The 14,914-nt window shown below is 54.5% G+C and overlaps 1 protein-coding gene across 1 annotated transcript in view; it reads right to left on the bottom strand.

Annotated features, from left to right (window-relative positions):
* LOC102761609 (cholesterol 24-hydroxylase) overlaps window positions 1-13,473 on the bottom strand; it is a 20,860-nt gene extending 7,387 nt beyond the window's left edge. The window contains exons 1-9 of the mRNA XM_006766628.2: window positions 13,397-13,473; window positions 12,768-12,849; window positions 8,689-8,762; window positions 8,130-8,216; window positions 5,385-5,523; window positions 4,567-4,677; window positions 3,366-3,516; window positions 3,173-3,235; window positions 2,207-2,279 (exon numbers count right to left, since the gene is read on the bottom strand). Coding sequence (XP_006766691.2) covers window positions 2,207-2,279; window positions 3,173-3,235; window positions 3,366-3,516; window positions 4,567-4,677; window positions 5,385-5,523; window positions 8,130-8,216; window positions 8,689-8,753 — 689 coding nt within the window. The 5' untranslated portion in view covers window positions 8,754-8,762; window positions 12,768-12,849; window positions 13,397-13,473. The remainder of the gene's footprint in view (window positions 1-2,206; window positions 2,280-3,172; window positions 3,236-3,365; window positions 3,517-4,566; window positions 4,678-5,384; window positions 5,524-8,129; window positions 8,217-8,688; window positions 8,763-12,767; window positions 12,850-13,396) is intronic.
* Between the last annotated feature and the right edge of the window lie 1,441 nt (window positions 13,474-14,914).

Genomic DNA, 14,914 nt, shown 5'->3' with positions numbered 1-14,914 from the left:
AAAAAAAAAAAAAGAAAGAAATCAACGCCCCAGAGCGAGGGCTTTGCACACAGGCACCCCTCAGCCCAGGGAGAGAGCGGAATGCACGGTGCAAGGGCCTGGCGAGGAAGCCTGGGGAGGCGCCCGTTAGGATAACATGTGGCACCAGGAGTGGGTATGGGCCCCCTCACACCCACTGGGAGGGCTGTTGTCAATAACAGAGGAGAACAAGGTGGCGGATGTGGAGAAGCCGGAACCCTGGTGGGTGGGAAGGTAAATGGTGGAAAATGGTGGGGCAATTCCTCAAAAATGAACATGGAATTAGCATCTGACCCAGCAATCTCACCTCCGGGTGTGCACCCAGGGGAACTGAAAGTACAAATAAATCTCTGAGCGCTCATGTTTGTAGCAGCGTTATTCACCGCAGCCAAAAGGCAGAGGCAACCTCACGTCCACGGATGCCTCCACAAGCATGGCCCAGCCACACAGTGGAAGAGGACTCAGCCGTAAGAAGGAAGGACGTCCTGACACCTGCTCCCACGTGGACGCACCTCGAGGGCAGGATCTTGAGTGAAACCGCCGGTCACAAGGGACAGACAGTGCATGGCCCCCGTCCATGCGGTACCTGGAGAACTCGGGTGCTGGGCAGAAGGTGGAATGGGGGCCACCAGAGCTTGGGAAGAGGGGGTGGGACTTCTTGTGTGATGGGGACAGAGTTTTGTTTGGGAAGATGGGAAGGTTCTGGGGATGATGGGGGGATGGGTATGTGGCAATGTGAATCCACTTAAGGCCCCTCAGCTGCACAGTTAAAACAGTTAAAAGGGTCTATTTTATGTTATATATGTGCACTTTACCATGACATTTCTAAAAAGTGGATTTGAGAAGAGGTTACAATAACATGAGGTGCTATTGTGGCAAAATACATGGTGAAATTCAGTAATTAACCATGAACTGCCTCTGGGAGGGTGGGGCTACCATGGACAGATTTATTATTATTACTAGAGGCCTGGTGCATGAAAATTTGTGCACTGGATGGGGGGCAGCCCTCAGCCCAGCCTGCACCCTTTTGCAGTCTGGAAGCCCTCAGGGGATGGCTGACTGCCAGCTTAGGCCCACTTCCCAGGGAATCTGGCCTAAGCTGGCAGTCAGACATCCCTCTGGCAGCCTGGGAGCCCTCAGGGGATGTCCAACTGACGGCTTAGGCCCGCTCTCCATTGGGAGCGGGCCTAAGCCACTGTCAGACATTCTTAGCATTGCCAAGGAGGCGGGAGAGGCTCCTGAGATTCATCAGTCTGTTTCATGTTTCCATGCCTGTGGTTTCCGCTCCTGCGTTGAGCATCTACCCTCTGGTGGTGAGTGTGTGTCATAGTTACCGGTTGGATGGTCAAATGGTCGGCTGGTTGCTTAGGCTTTTATATATATGGATTATTAATGTTGTTGTTTTAATAACATTAATTTTCCAAATTATTTTTATAAAGAGCACATTATTATGACTTCCTTTTAGAAACCTAATAAATGATTTCATGTTCTCAAGAAGCCATTCCCATTGCCCTTTTAGGCCATGATAACCACTAACCACAGGCCTCTCCCCATCGCCCAGCACCCTCCCTGCCGTGCTATGTGGATGATGGCATGATCGCTGGCATTGCCTGGCATTTTTAGGGCACTCTCACATTTGGCTCAGTCTTTGGGGAACCTGTTTGTATTTAAGGAAGCCAATGGCCCACTCAGATGGCATCTGCCCAGGCATCCCCCTTTCCTGCCAGCTGAAGACGGGTGCCCCCTCGGCACTTTACTTAGAATTCTGTGCAGGCCTCAAAAGAGCCATGGTCCCTGGAGTCTTGGGGCCTCCAGTTCCATGACTGAAAAAGACTTGAAGCAAACAGTCCAGGAGGAAATGCATTTATGAGCTGGGAGGTGGCTAGTGGCTACTTTAGGGGTCTGAGAAGTAGGTGAAGCAAAAGGGGAGGAGGAGGAGAAGGAGAGGAGGGGAAGAGGAAGAGGAGGAGAAGGAAGAGTTGTTGTTTTCTAGGAGGAAAGCAGGGGAAAGACCTTCAGAGGCAGGAACAGCATGTGCAAAGGCCCTGGGGTGAAGAGAAGCAGGACACAATGCAGAGGGCTCAGCCAAGGGCAGTGGGAGCAGGTGGTCCTCGAGGAATAAGACATTGGACAAACCCCTTCACCAACATCAAGGGAAGCCCCCCACCCCCTGACCCCCTCTCCGTACCTTGCTAAGATCTCGGGCTGGCGTGACAGCTCCATCACCGTGAATGCCAAGTGATTGGCGGATGTCTCGTGACCTGCAGGAAAGAAGAATGGCAGCTCCACACGGGATCATAGAGTGGCTGCTGTCCGGCTTCTGAAACCCCAACCCCCTGGTGGCAGCTCAGGCCCTCACCTCTGCTCCCTAGGGTTGAGCTGGGTGTATGGATATAAAGAGACACCTGCCCACTTCCACGTCACCTGATGCCAGCCAGTGTGGTCAGATAAAGGGCATCTGCCCCACGCATCCAGTCCTCACATTCTAAAAGCCCTTCCTCCAACCATCCCTGGGCCTGGCCTGGCCTGAGGGGGTGTCCATCCCCATTTTGCAGAAGAGAAAGCTGAGGCTGAGACCAATGTGTCTCTGTGAGGTCACAGAGCTCATCTTGCTGATCGAATCACACCAACAAATATGCAACTTAAACTGTTAGACGTGTGGGCAGAGGAGCTCTGGGCACCATGGAGAGCTCCCCGGGGGGTGGGGTGGGGCTGATGCATCTGGGCAATCATGGAGGGCTTCCCCAGGGAAGAAGCACCTGCGGGGTCCTGAAGAGTGAGGAGGAGTTTTCTAGGTGAAGATCAATGCTCAAGGAATATTTGATGAGCAATGAATGAGGCTGCCCCCACATCCCCAATTCTGAGTGAGGCGGAAACATGAATTCACACGGCCAAGCTCTCCTGAGCCCAAGAAGGCAGCTTCACACGTCCCCAGGACTGCCAGCGCCATTAACAGGCCAGGTGCCACCAAGAGGGCCTCTGGGACCCCCCTAGGCATAGAGAGGCTTCGCTCCCCTCGGCCCAGCCCCCTGATTCCACAGCCTAACTTTGCTCAGACGGCCAGGAAAACCTCCCAGAGTCCGGATTCCAGAGACCCATCCCTCCCATCGTTCCTGCAGAGCTCGGAGCCCCTGGTCGCGATGCAGCTACGAACCGGCGATGAAGAAGGTGACGAAGTTGTCCAGCAGAACCTCGTCGTCCTGGGCGCCCTCTTCGGCTGAAAGACAAGCAGCGGCTCAGGGCCCAGCAGCAGCGTCTGCCGCACTCACATTCCCTTTCCCAAGACCCAAAGGACAGTCGCCTTGTCAGGAGGCGCCCGGCACCCGCCCCCGCAGAGGGCTTCCCACCTTTGAGGATCTGCGTGAGGATGTCGGCAGGGACGTCCTCGCCCCGCTTCAGGGCCTCCCGGCGGCGCTGCACCCAGTCCTTGCCCACCTGGCGCAGAAAGCGGACGCTCTCCCGGATCTCCCGGAGCTGCTTCCACTTCCCGGGCATGAACTAAACAAGAGCCCCAGCTCAGGACGGGCCACGGAATGCCCCCGCTGCCCCCGCTGCCCCCACCCGGCTTCCAAAGGACCATACATCCACCCGCAAGCTGGGAGGCGGGGGGAATGCAAGGACATGTTAGAAAAGATAAAGGCGCCAGGGAGACAGATCCCAAAGGCCGGCTAGGCCCAAGCATGCATCGGCTTCCCCTCCCGCACCAAACCCCTAAAAACGATGGGAGAGATGCCCTGACAAGGTAAGGGGTCCCTGAAGGATGGAGGCGGCTAGGACTGCAGTCAGGGAGGAAACCACAGCCAGAGGGCAGGGAGCTGGAATCAGCAGCTGAAAAAATGGGGGGCGTCAGAGGGCTGCAAACTCAGAGGCTGAGCCTCAGGGAATGGAGGGGGCCCTGGGCATCGGTCTGAGAATCAGCTCCAGCACCACTTTCTCCCTTCGTCCTCCGTCAAGCCTGGAACCAGGGGGTGACAGCTGGAGCTGCAGCAGCCACTGTATGTCACTGAGGCGATGTGCTGGAGACAGTAGAGCAATAAGAAAATCCAGCCCTAGCCAGTTCTGCTCAGTGGATAGAGCTGTGGACTGTAGGGTCCCAGGTTCGATTCCAGTCAAGGGCACATGCCTGGGTTGCAGGCTGGCTCCCCAGTTGGGGGCATGCAAGAGGCAGCCGATCAATGATTCTCTCTCATCATTGATGCTTCTATCTCTCTCTCCCTCTCCCTGCCTCTCTGAAATCAATAAAAATATATTTTAAAAAGAAAGAAAATCCAGGAACACGTGACATTGTGGAGCCATCCTAGCCATCCCAGAGTGCCCGTTTCAGGGGGTCATTTTACATGAGAGAAAGGTCACTCCTAATTTACATAATCCACTTTCCTTCTGAGCCTCCCCTTGAGGCAACGTATGCAAATCCTAACTGAGTCAAAGTCACTTCACATCTACAAACCGGAACTCAGAACTCATTCTGGAAAAATCCCTGGCAGAGGCGCCCCAGCAGAAGAGGACACGCACGCGGGCGGCTGGCCGCCAGAGGGGTGCGGGGCGCACCTTCGCCAGCGTGTTCCGGGACGCAGTGATGCCCTCCAAGATCAGCTTCACCTTCCCGGACAGAGGCTTCTGGGCGCCCAGCAGCATGCCAGTCTCCATGCCAAAGGCTGCCTGGGGGGAGAGCAGGCCGGGCTCAGACCTCGGGATGGGAGGACGGAGCCCAGGGCAGCGCTGGGCACCGTTCAGCTGTAGACCCAGACCCTGGGCCAAGGACTGGCCTGCATCGGGTCCCAGGCTCCCTGCAAGGAGCCATACTTCCAACCCCGTAGAACATGGTGAGAATTACATCGCAGAGAGTGACCACTAAGTAAACCTCGACTCCTTCCTTGACACGATGCATTGCCCCCGAGACACAGCCTCCCGTGGGCGTCCACTCTGCACCCAGCTGCCCAGGGAATGGCTGAATGACAACGATGCTTCACTCCCTGTCCCTACACCCCAGCTGCCCGGGGTTCGGGGCTACCTGGGCCGCTGTTGGGTCTGCCGGGGTAAACAGCCAAGCCGCTACCCCACGGGGAGCTGAGGGGCAGGTGGACTTTGGGCTGGGAGGACCTCAGAGCCAGTGCTGCTTCTGCCCCTGACCAGCCTGGGCCAGTGCCCACCCCTCTCGGTGTCCACTTCTAGAGAATGAGCTAGCGGCTCCCGTCTCACGCTGGGTTGTTTGGAATAGTTAAGGAGACTCGAAGCGCTCGGCCCAGGGAAGGGGCGGCTGGCATGGGGAGCAGCAGGGAGAGGAGGAAGGCAAGGAAGGGGAAGAGGGAGGGAAGAGGAGCCCTCTGCCCCGGGATGGGGTGGGGGGGTAGGGCCGTCCACCTCACCTTGGCCAGGATGTCCATGGTGGTGCAGGTCAGCATCTCCTGCATGGACACCGGGGTCTGCCCGTCCGCCTTGGCCTCCAGGATCTCCACCAGCTGCTCCGCTTTCTCGTTGAACGTCTCCATCAGGCTGACCAAGGAGCTGGGGGAACAGCACATGCGTCAGCGGCCGCGGGACCGGTCCAGGGCTTCAGCGGGAGCCCCCCCACCCCCAGCCTCCTGCCTTCCTGGGAGGCCCAGCTCCCGGGCTCGGGTTCCTGTCATCAAACGAGCCCCGAGGTTTCACACTCCCCTCCACTGAGATGCCGCTTTGCCCTTGTCCACACGGCCCCACGGGTCCTCCTTCTGCCATTGGGCCCTCAGCTCTGACCTCACGACGATGTGACAGTGCAGAAACTCCACGGGACAGTGGGAAGGAAGGGAGGAAAGGCGTCTTCGGTCCCCAGAATCCATGAGTTTCCCCACCAGCCTCCCCACTGCCCTGCCCCGGGCTGCCACCTGCAGCCTGGCTTTCCCGTCCCATTCCCTGCCCGTGAGCAGTCACAGTGCCAGACTACAGGGACATGAGTCCACAACCCAGGGATCCCAACACACCGTGCCCCCTGCCCCGGGACAGCCAGCCGCTCATCGGTCAGGCCTAGAGCTTAGAAAGACGCATGGAAGGATGCACTCCAAACTCACAAACATGGCATCCCCAAAAGGGGGAAAGGAGAGACTGCCACTTGGCACATTACACATTTCTGACTTTTCACTAACAGAAGGTGCTGCTTTTGAAATTAAAGGCTCTTTTTAATGTTAACATTCTGGGTAAAGGATACAGGGCTGTTCTTTCTCCTATTCTTATTCCTAAAACGTATCTAGAAATGTGAAGTTTCCAAATACGACATTTTTTAAAACATGAAAAAGAAAAAAATGGGAGAAGAGAAAAAGGATCCATTTTTTAAATTAGGAACAAAAATCAGCTCTTCACCGCCCATCCACCAGCCTGGCTTCCCCGCTCCAGCAAGACCTGCATCCTCCTGCTGCTGCTGCCCGGCCCCACCCCATGCTGGCTCACGTCTTACCCTCTGAGGTCCAGGCCAGACAGAAGCACCATTCTGATGGGATCCCTTAGCTAAGCCACTTGGGAGCTCCCTGTCGCTCTTAGGAGGGAGGCAAAAATCCTCACCTGGACCAGGAGGCAGGCCCTGTCCCCTGCCCACTGCCACCTGCAGCCTTGCCTTCCTGCTACTGTGGCCTTTTAGCTCCTCCAGAGCACAATGTTCCTTCCCACCCCAGGGCCTTTGCACGTGCTGTCCTTTCTGCCCGAGCTCTCCTCCCTGGCACCTTCCATCCCCACGCCCGTTACCACCTATGCCTGTCCACTCTCCAGATGGACACCCCGGTGCCACTTCCTTTGGGAACGTCTCTTGAGCCCCAGGTAGGCTCGGTAATGCTCCCACAGTACCCTCAACTTCTTCATCACACTAGCATGGTTTGCAAGCGCTTATGTCTGTGCAAGATTACTCGTAGTTGTCCTTTTCTCCTATTCAATCACATTCAGGCTGACTGTTTGGCTAGCATGTTCCATGTCCTCATTTGATAACTATAGAGTAGTCATGTGAGAGAAAGTCCTTGTGCTTAGGAAATACACACGGAAATATTTAAGAGAAGGGATCACAGTGTCCCCAACTTACTCTCAAATGGTTTAAAAATACGCACGATATTAACTAATGTGAATAATGTATGCACACACACAGAGAACCGTCAGCATACTTACATTTACACATAGAGAAGAAACGATAAACAGATGTGATTTAAAAAGGGAATCTGGGTAAGAGGCACACAGGAGTTCCTTAGACTATCTTGGCAGTTTTTCTGCAAATTTGAAGTTATATCAAAATAAATGATTAACCTTCCTCAGAATGTTAAACACAGGCTTACCAGGTGACCCGGCAGCCTCGCTCCTAGGGCTACGCCCAAGAAAACGGAAACGTACATTCGCACAAAGACTTGCACTAGTACATGAATGCTCAGAGCAGCACGCTTCACAAAAGCCCCAAACCGGAAACAACCAAAGTGCCCGCCAGCTGATGAGGGCGGATGAGCCAACGCGGCCCATTGAGACAGTGGAGTCGTCACTGGCAGTAAAAAGGAACGCATTTCTGGTGCATCATGTGGCATGAATGGCCCTCACGATGCTGCGTGAAAGAAGCCAGACCCAAAGGCCACACATGTGTGATTCCGTTTACAGGGAATGTCCAGAATATGAAAATCCAGACACAGAAAGCAGGTGAGTGGGTGCCAGGAGCTGCGGGCACAGAGGGGGGTGGGGGGATGGGTGACGAGAAAGTCCTAAAATTGACTACGGTGATGGCTGTACAAGTTTTGAATATACTCAAAACCATTAAGTTGCACCCTGTAAATGGGTGAATTACATGGTATGTGAATTGTATCTGAATGTGAGTTACTTAAAAAACCAAATGTTACCCCAAAATGAAAACTATAATAAAATAAAAAGCCCAGATGAGAATGATGAAGCCTGCACCGGGGGAGCTCCTGGGGGACAGGGACCCCCACACATGCAGACGTCCTTGTCACAACCCTGATATCCACAAACCGATAGGGACCTCTCTCCGCCTAACGCCCCACTGGCCGGCCTCCTCCCTCTGTCCCTGCTGCCTGGTGAGCCCCTCCCGCTCCCCTGCCCACCAGCCCGGCACCGCCCTGCCCAACCAGGACCCACGCTGCCCGGCCGACCACGCTCACCTGCGGCTGAAGGCCAGGTCCATGACTCTCCGCTGCTTGTGCCAGCGCTCGTAGTCACACTCGGACACCAAGCCTTGGCCAAACAGCCTGCGGGGCACAGACACTGATGAGAGAAGCAAGCTGGGGGGCTGAGGGGCGGGGCTGACGGCCAGGTGGCCAGGGGGTCCCCTTTGGGGTGACGACAATGTTCTGGGAGTGGACGGCGCTGATGGTTGCACCACGCTGTGAATATACCACATACACTGAATTGTACCTCCAAAGTGGTTAACAGGGTGGATTTTACGTATGCAAATTTAACCACCATAAACAATAAGTAAACAAAAAAGAAATGAGGTGATCATGTGCCCCCAGGCTCAGTGACCCCCGCACTCCCACCTGCCCTGGGAGAAAGGAAAAGGGAGGTGCCCATGACGAGAGCAGTGGCCACCAGGCCTGGGGCACGTGCTGGGGGCCTGGCAGCCAGGAGCTCGGCCCTAACGCTACCCCAAGGCTCTGGGGCCCGTGAGCCCTCTCCTCCCAGCCAGAGGCCCCCGCCCCCAGGCCCTCCCTCTCGCCTTACCTCTCACCAAACACAGTCTGGATGGCGTGGTACATCTTGGAATCCTTGTTGTACTTGGTGGACATCAGGAACTTCTAAACATCCCAAAACACCAGCGTCAGCCCGGGCCCCCGAGAGAGGACCTCGGCAGTTTCAGTCCTGTAACTCACCCCAGATAATCACCTGGAGCCGAGCCCGCTCCCGGGTGAGCACTCACACAGGGGCCTCGCCTAACCCTCTGGAGCCAGAGCATCCCGTTCAGGGGTGAGAAAAACGTGGCGCCGAGGGGTGAAGCAATTGTCCTGTGGCCACACAGCTGGAGAGCAATGTTGGGGGGGTTTCCTCACTCCAATGCCCACACCTTGCCACCTTCCAAAGTGGCAAGAACAAAGAAGGACACGGCTGCTCTGGACCCAGAGAGCCTGGAGGAAGAGTGCCCGGGACATAGGAGGGACACTCGGCACAGACGCAGGATTGTTGCTGCCCACCCAGCCATGGAAATCACGGGAGGCTTCCTGGAGGAGGTCAGCTTCCTCACCAAGAGCTGCATGGTGCAATAGTAACATTAGCTAACAGCTCTTTTTTAAAATTCTTTATTGTTTAAGGTATTACATATGATTCCCTTTTCCCCCATTGACCTCTCCCCACTCATCCCCCCCCCCCAGGACATTCCCTCACCCCCACTACTGACTATGTACATGGGTTATGCTTGTATGCATTGATCTCTCGCCCTCCTCTCCTCCCCACCCCCCGCCTTCCCCTGAGGTTGGATGGACTGTTCGATGCTTCTACGTCTCCGGATCTATTTTAGTTCATCAGTTTATGTTGATCATTATATCCCACATGTGAGTGAGATCACGTGATATTTATATTTCTCCGACTGGCTTATTTCGCTTCATATAATGCTCCCAGGTCCATCCATGCTGTTCAAATGGTTAAGCGTTCCTTCTTTTTGACAAGGGCAGTGTGGCCCAGCTGGGAGTCAGCGGGCTTGAATTTGACTATGGGCTCAACACCCTCACGCCTCCCTTTGCTAACAACCCCATGACCCTGGGCAAGTTCTTCACCTCCGCTGGCCCTCAGTGTCCTCATCTTACAAGATGGGGACAAGAGAGCGCCTGCCTGGTAGGTCCGCCTGAAGACTAAATTGGTTCCACATGACAGGGTTGAGAATGGTGCCCGGTACCCAGCAGGTGCTCCGTCAATGCCAGGGGCACATCAGCACCTGGAGATCACTCAGTGCCCAGTCAACCCTAGGTGGTTGGTGCTGCTGTGCTCATTTACATAGAGATGAAGGAACCCGAGAGTTAGAACTGGCCCCAGATCACACACATGGTAAATGGCCCTAGGCTTTGGATCCAGCTGATCGGCTGCGGGGGAGGGGAGAGATGACTGTGGTCCAGGCAGGGGAAGCAGGGTGCATCCGCAGAGGGTGGGAGTCGGGGGGCTGGAGGGGCCTGCCCTGGGGGTGCTGAGCTTTATTCTGGGGCGACGGGAGCCGGTCCATCCTTGCTGTTTCAAGGGACCTGGCATATATGGCATACTGTTCTTAATATGTTTGCTCACCTTCTTGGCACTATGTGTTTTAACCAAGGTCACCTCTCCGAGAAAGGTTGTTTCCCCAGGTAGAGATTTTCCCCTGAAGTTAGGGAGGGGCTAAAACCCCTTAACTAAGTGCCAGGCGCTGACTAGAACCTGGTGACTGAACCTGGCTGGAGAACCTGGACAGAACCTGACTGGAGAACCTAGCGAGGGAACATGGCTACAGAACCTGGCTGGAGAAACTGAAGAACCTGGCTGGAGAACCTAGCAAGAGAACATGGACACAGAACTTGGCTGGAGACCCTAGCCAGAACTTTGCTGGAGATCCTGACCAGAACTTGGCTGGAGATCCTGGCTAGGCTGCTGATCAACTGAACGCTGCCTCTCTTTCCTTCTTCGCCGACTCCATCCACACCTTTGGGGACCCCTGGACCTGCTGGGGTTGGACCCCAGCACTGGGGTGCTGGGAAACGGGAGGCGACATCCCTGCCCCACATCAGCCCAGGGGGTGCTGGTAGCTGTGAGATTTGCTCCCAGGGAAAAGTGAATATCACACAGATCTGGTAAACATTAAAAAGATAGTAAGTAGCCCTGGCCGGTTTGGTTCAGTGGATAGAGGGTCAGCCCGCGGACAGAAGGGTCCGGGGTGCGATTCCAGTCAAGGGCACATACCTTGGTTCCCGGCCCTGGTCGGGGTGCATGCAGGAGGCAACCAATCAGTGTGTCTCTCTCACATTGCTGTTTCTGTCTGTCTGTCTCTCTCCCTTCCACTCTCTCTGAAAATCAATGGGAAAAAATATCCTCAGCTGAGAATTAACAACAACAAAAAAGGTAAATAAATATTGTGGACAACTTTATACCAATAGTTTCAACAATTTAAAAGAAATAGACCAATTTCTTGAAAGACATCAAACTGAGAAAAAAATGGGAAATCTGGATGGTCATATAGCAATTAAAGAAACTGAATGTATAATTAAGACAAAATAACACTTCTCTAAAGAAGTGCCAGGCCAATGGCTTCACCAGTGAATTCTATCCAACATTAAAGGAAGCAATAACACAACTCTCATACAAGCTCTTTCAGAAAGAAAGTGGAAAGGGATCATTTCCTAACTCATCTTATGAGGCCGATTAAACTGATACCAAAACCAGACAAAGATCTTATAAGAAAAGAATACAGATAGAAACAAAAATTCTTAATGAAAGATGAGCAAACTGTATCCATGTATCCAGGGGCAAATTGTATCATGACCAGGATTTCAGGGTTGGTCTAACACTTGACTGTTTACCAATGCATTTCATCATATTAATATATATCTTTCAACTTCTTTTCTCATTGAGCATCATGAAGGTTTTTGTGCATGGCTTTTGGTAGCATGCTTTTAAACGTCTTAAACTATGTCTGTATTTGAAATTAAACTTTTTAAAATAAAGTTATTTTTGCCCATCCAGTGTGGCTCAGTGGTTGAACATTGACCTGTGAACCAGGAGATCATGGTTCAATTCCCGGTCAGGGCACATGTCTGGGTTGTGGGCTCGATCCCCAGTGTGGGGCGTGCAGGAGGCAGCCGATCCATGATTCTCTCTCCCTCTCCCTTCCTCTCTGAAATTAATAAAAATGTATTTTATAAGTTGTTTTTATCATCTTGCTAGAGGCACTATAATAGTCCAGCTTGTCTCCTGATCTGCGCCCTAAGTTGTTTTCATCCCTCTTTGTGCCACCAGCCACCCTCCATGCAGAGAATCATCACCTGCGTGTATAACAGCACCATCATTTATGGAGCAATTGCTGTGGGCCAGGCCTGGGCTAGATAACTCACAGACATCGTGTCAGTCCCATTCTCACAACCCCCGTAAGAAAGGCAGCATCCCTATGTTATAGACAAGGAAACCGAGGCCCAGACCGATACAGTCACAGGTCCAGGTCCCACAGCCACCTGGTGGCAGAGCCCAGATTTGAGCCCAGTTCTGCTAACTCCCAAGTAGATGGTCTGATGGCCACTCTTTCAAAATACCTGCAGAGCAGACACCATCCTGACACATTACAGACCCCTTAATGCCCCTGTGTCCATCTCCTCGCCGCTAAAACGGGGACTAATAAGAGTCCTGCCCCTGTGAGATCTAATGGGGTAATAACTGGGAGGTGCATAGAAAAGCACACGGCCCATGGCAAACACGGTTAAGTATCCTTTGACCCTTATTTGCTAATAATCGATCAATATTTAATTTGCATCACAGCCCTGAGAGAGAGAGAGGTTAGTTATCTTCTCACCGCACCAACGAAGGCACTGAGGCTGAGAGGTGAACTAACCGAATGTGTGTGTGCCAAACGGGCCCCACAGCAAATCCCCCTCCCTGCCCACCTCACACAGCCCCGCCTTTAGGAGCCCGCCAACGGTGGGTGATTAGAAAGAAGCCATTCCCTTTGGGTCCTCGGGAAACCACCCCCAGTTTGTGTGCCTCTGGAACGTTTCTCCCATCGTCCCGAGGGCCAAGTTTCACACACCCAACCACGGGCAGGGGCGGCCCATCCCCATGGAAACCACTCTGTCTCCTACCTTGACCGACTCGGGGCTCGTGACGATGACCGAGGTTTTGTGGAAGACATTGACCCGCACCACAGGCCCATACTTCTTAGCCCTGGAAACCAAAGTGACCCAGAGGAGGCTGTCAACGCCTGGAGATGGGAGTGTCACCCGCCCAGCCCAGCAGGAGAAACGGGGTGTCCCCTCCCGGGACGGGGGCTCACCACGGGCTGGGGGCCCAGGCTCTGTCCTGGGGCTGACTCACTACTGAGTCACATCTCCCAGCAGGGCTCAGTTTCCACATCCATGAAATGGGGTTGCTACTCTCCTCCTTTGCCCCACAGGTTGGACTGGGAATCAAGCAAACTCAGGTCTCTGAAATGCTCTGGGAAGTATAAAGCACCACCCCACACAAGGACTCGTATCCAGTCACGCCCCACACCCAGGTTACAGATGAGGAAGCTGAGGCCGGAGAGGTTCTGATGGCTGGTCTAAGGTCACGGGATTGCCTTTCCAACCAGCCTGCTATGCCTCTCCACTCAGGGAGGACCTGCTGGCGGTGAAGTGGCCTGGGCAGGGGAGCAGGGAGTATGTGTGCTACTGAGCTGGCCCTATGGGGCCTGGCCTGGCATAAGGGCAATGAATGACAAGTTAGGACCCACCAGTCCAAAAACACATCCTGGAGCACACGGCCACAAGCCTCATCCTTTTTCCAGAAGTAGGGAAGGTGTCCTAGGAGGAAACTAGAAGAAATGAGAAGCATTGTGATCACTGGACGTCACCATTAAAGAGTGCCCCCTGTGAGGCCGGCGTTATTAGACCCACTTCGTGGATGGGAGGACTGAGGCATGGCGAGATAGGGCACTGGCTTGGAGTCACCAGGCAGGATGCAATCCTGAGTCTGACTGGTTCCAGAGGCCTCCTTGGAGGGGTGGTGGAGAGAAATAAAACCATCTCCCGGGTGCAGGTCAGGGGCTGGCCCTCAGTCACGTCGTGTGGAATGACCGTGAGACATTCACTGAGCACTTTCCGGATGTTGGTGCCATGCTCAGCCTCACCCCGTCTGACCGCCCACACCACCTGGAGGCAGGGCAGCTGAGGCCGGAGAGGTGAGGTCACCTGCCCACAGGTGTGTGGCTGGAACCAGGGTCCCCCATAGTCCTTATCAGCAGGGGATGGAGGGGCCACGCTGAGCCTGCACTGTGGTCACCCAATTGCAGACAAGCCCTTTGGTGTCACCTTGAGGCACGTTCCAAGGGACTCATGACCTCCTGTCTCCTCTAGGACTCTTTTCCAGTCAAGCTCACTTACTACAGCATCCAGACAACAAAACCGCAATTGGGATTTTCTGGGTCAGTGACCTCATTCTCCTGGGGGAAGACAGGAGACACGCAAACATGTACGTAAATAGGAATTCAGAGAGTGATGGGAGAAAAATCCGAGTTGGGGGCAAGGAGAGCAGGGGCTGGATGTGGGGTGGCCATTTTATGTAGGCAGGTGAGGGACCATCCCTCTAGGAAGGTGTTGTGTGAGCTGTAAGAAGCAAGGGACGAGGCCGAGCAGGTATCTGGGGGAAGAGCATTTGAGGCAGAGGAATGGCAGGTGCAAATCCTGAGGTAGAAGTGGGCCTGGTAAGTTCAAGGAAGGCAGTGTGGCTAGAGCAGGGTGCACAAGGGACCCAAGATCCAGGGTGGGGTCACCAAGGTGGGGCAGATATGGACGGCCTTGTGGGCTCTTGTCCACGCTTTGGCTTTGCCCTCAGTGAAGGGTTTTGAGCAAAGCGAAGGCGGGATCTGGGTTTTAAATGTATTGTGTAAGCGTGAAGGGGGAGGCGGGCTCAGGGGTGGAGGCAGGGGCCCCAGTGAAGGGCTGTGAGAGGTGATGCAGGCTCAGGCGGGTGAAGGTGAGAGGTAATCCGATTCTGAGTGACAGTGAAGCCAGGAGCCCGGCCACGTGGGTGTGCTGAGTGACAGGTGTCAGGGAAGACCCTGGCCACTGGGAGGAGGTGGAGCTGCTCTCGCTAAGGGGAGCAGCGCTGGGAGGGAGCAGCAGACCCCTCATTGCCCCTGCCGTGTGTGCTGCAGGCGTGCAGGCTTCCAGAGGCCAAGCCCCCGGGCTCTGGGCTCTGCCTGCAGGAGGGGCAGGCGTAAGCTCCAGCTCAGAGCCCCCAGAGCAGCCTC

The sequence above is a fragment of the Myotis davidii genome, unplaced genomic scaffold (assembly GCF_000327345.1).
Source record: "Myotis davidii unplaced genomic scaffold, ASM32734v1 scaffold60, whole genome shotgun sequence".
Classification (NCBI taxonomy): Eukaryota; Metazoa; Chordata; class Mammalia; order Chiroptera; family Vespertilionidae; genus Myotis; species Myotis davidii.
This window is presented reverse-complemented; position numbering and strand designations above follow the sequence as displayed.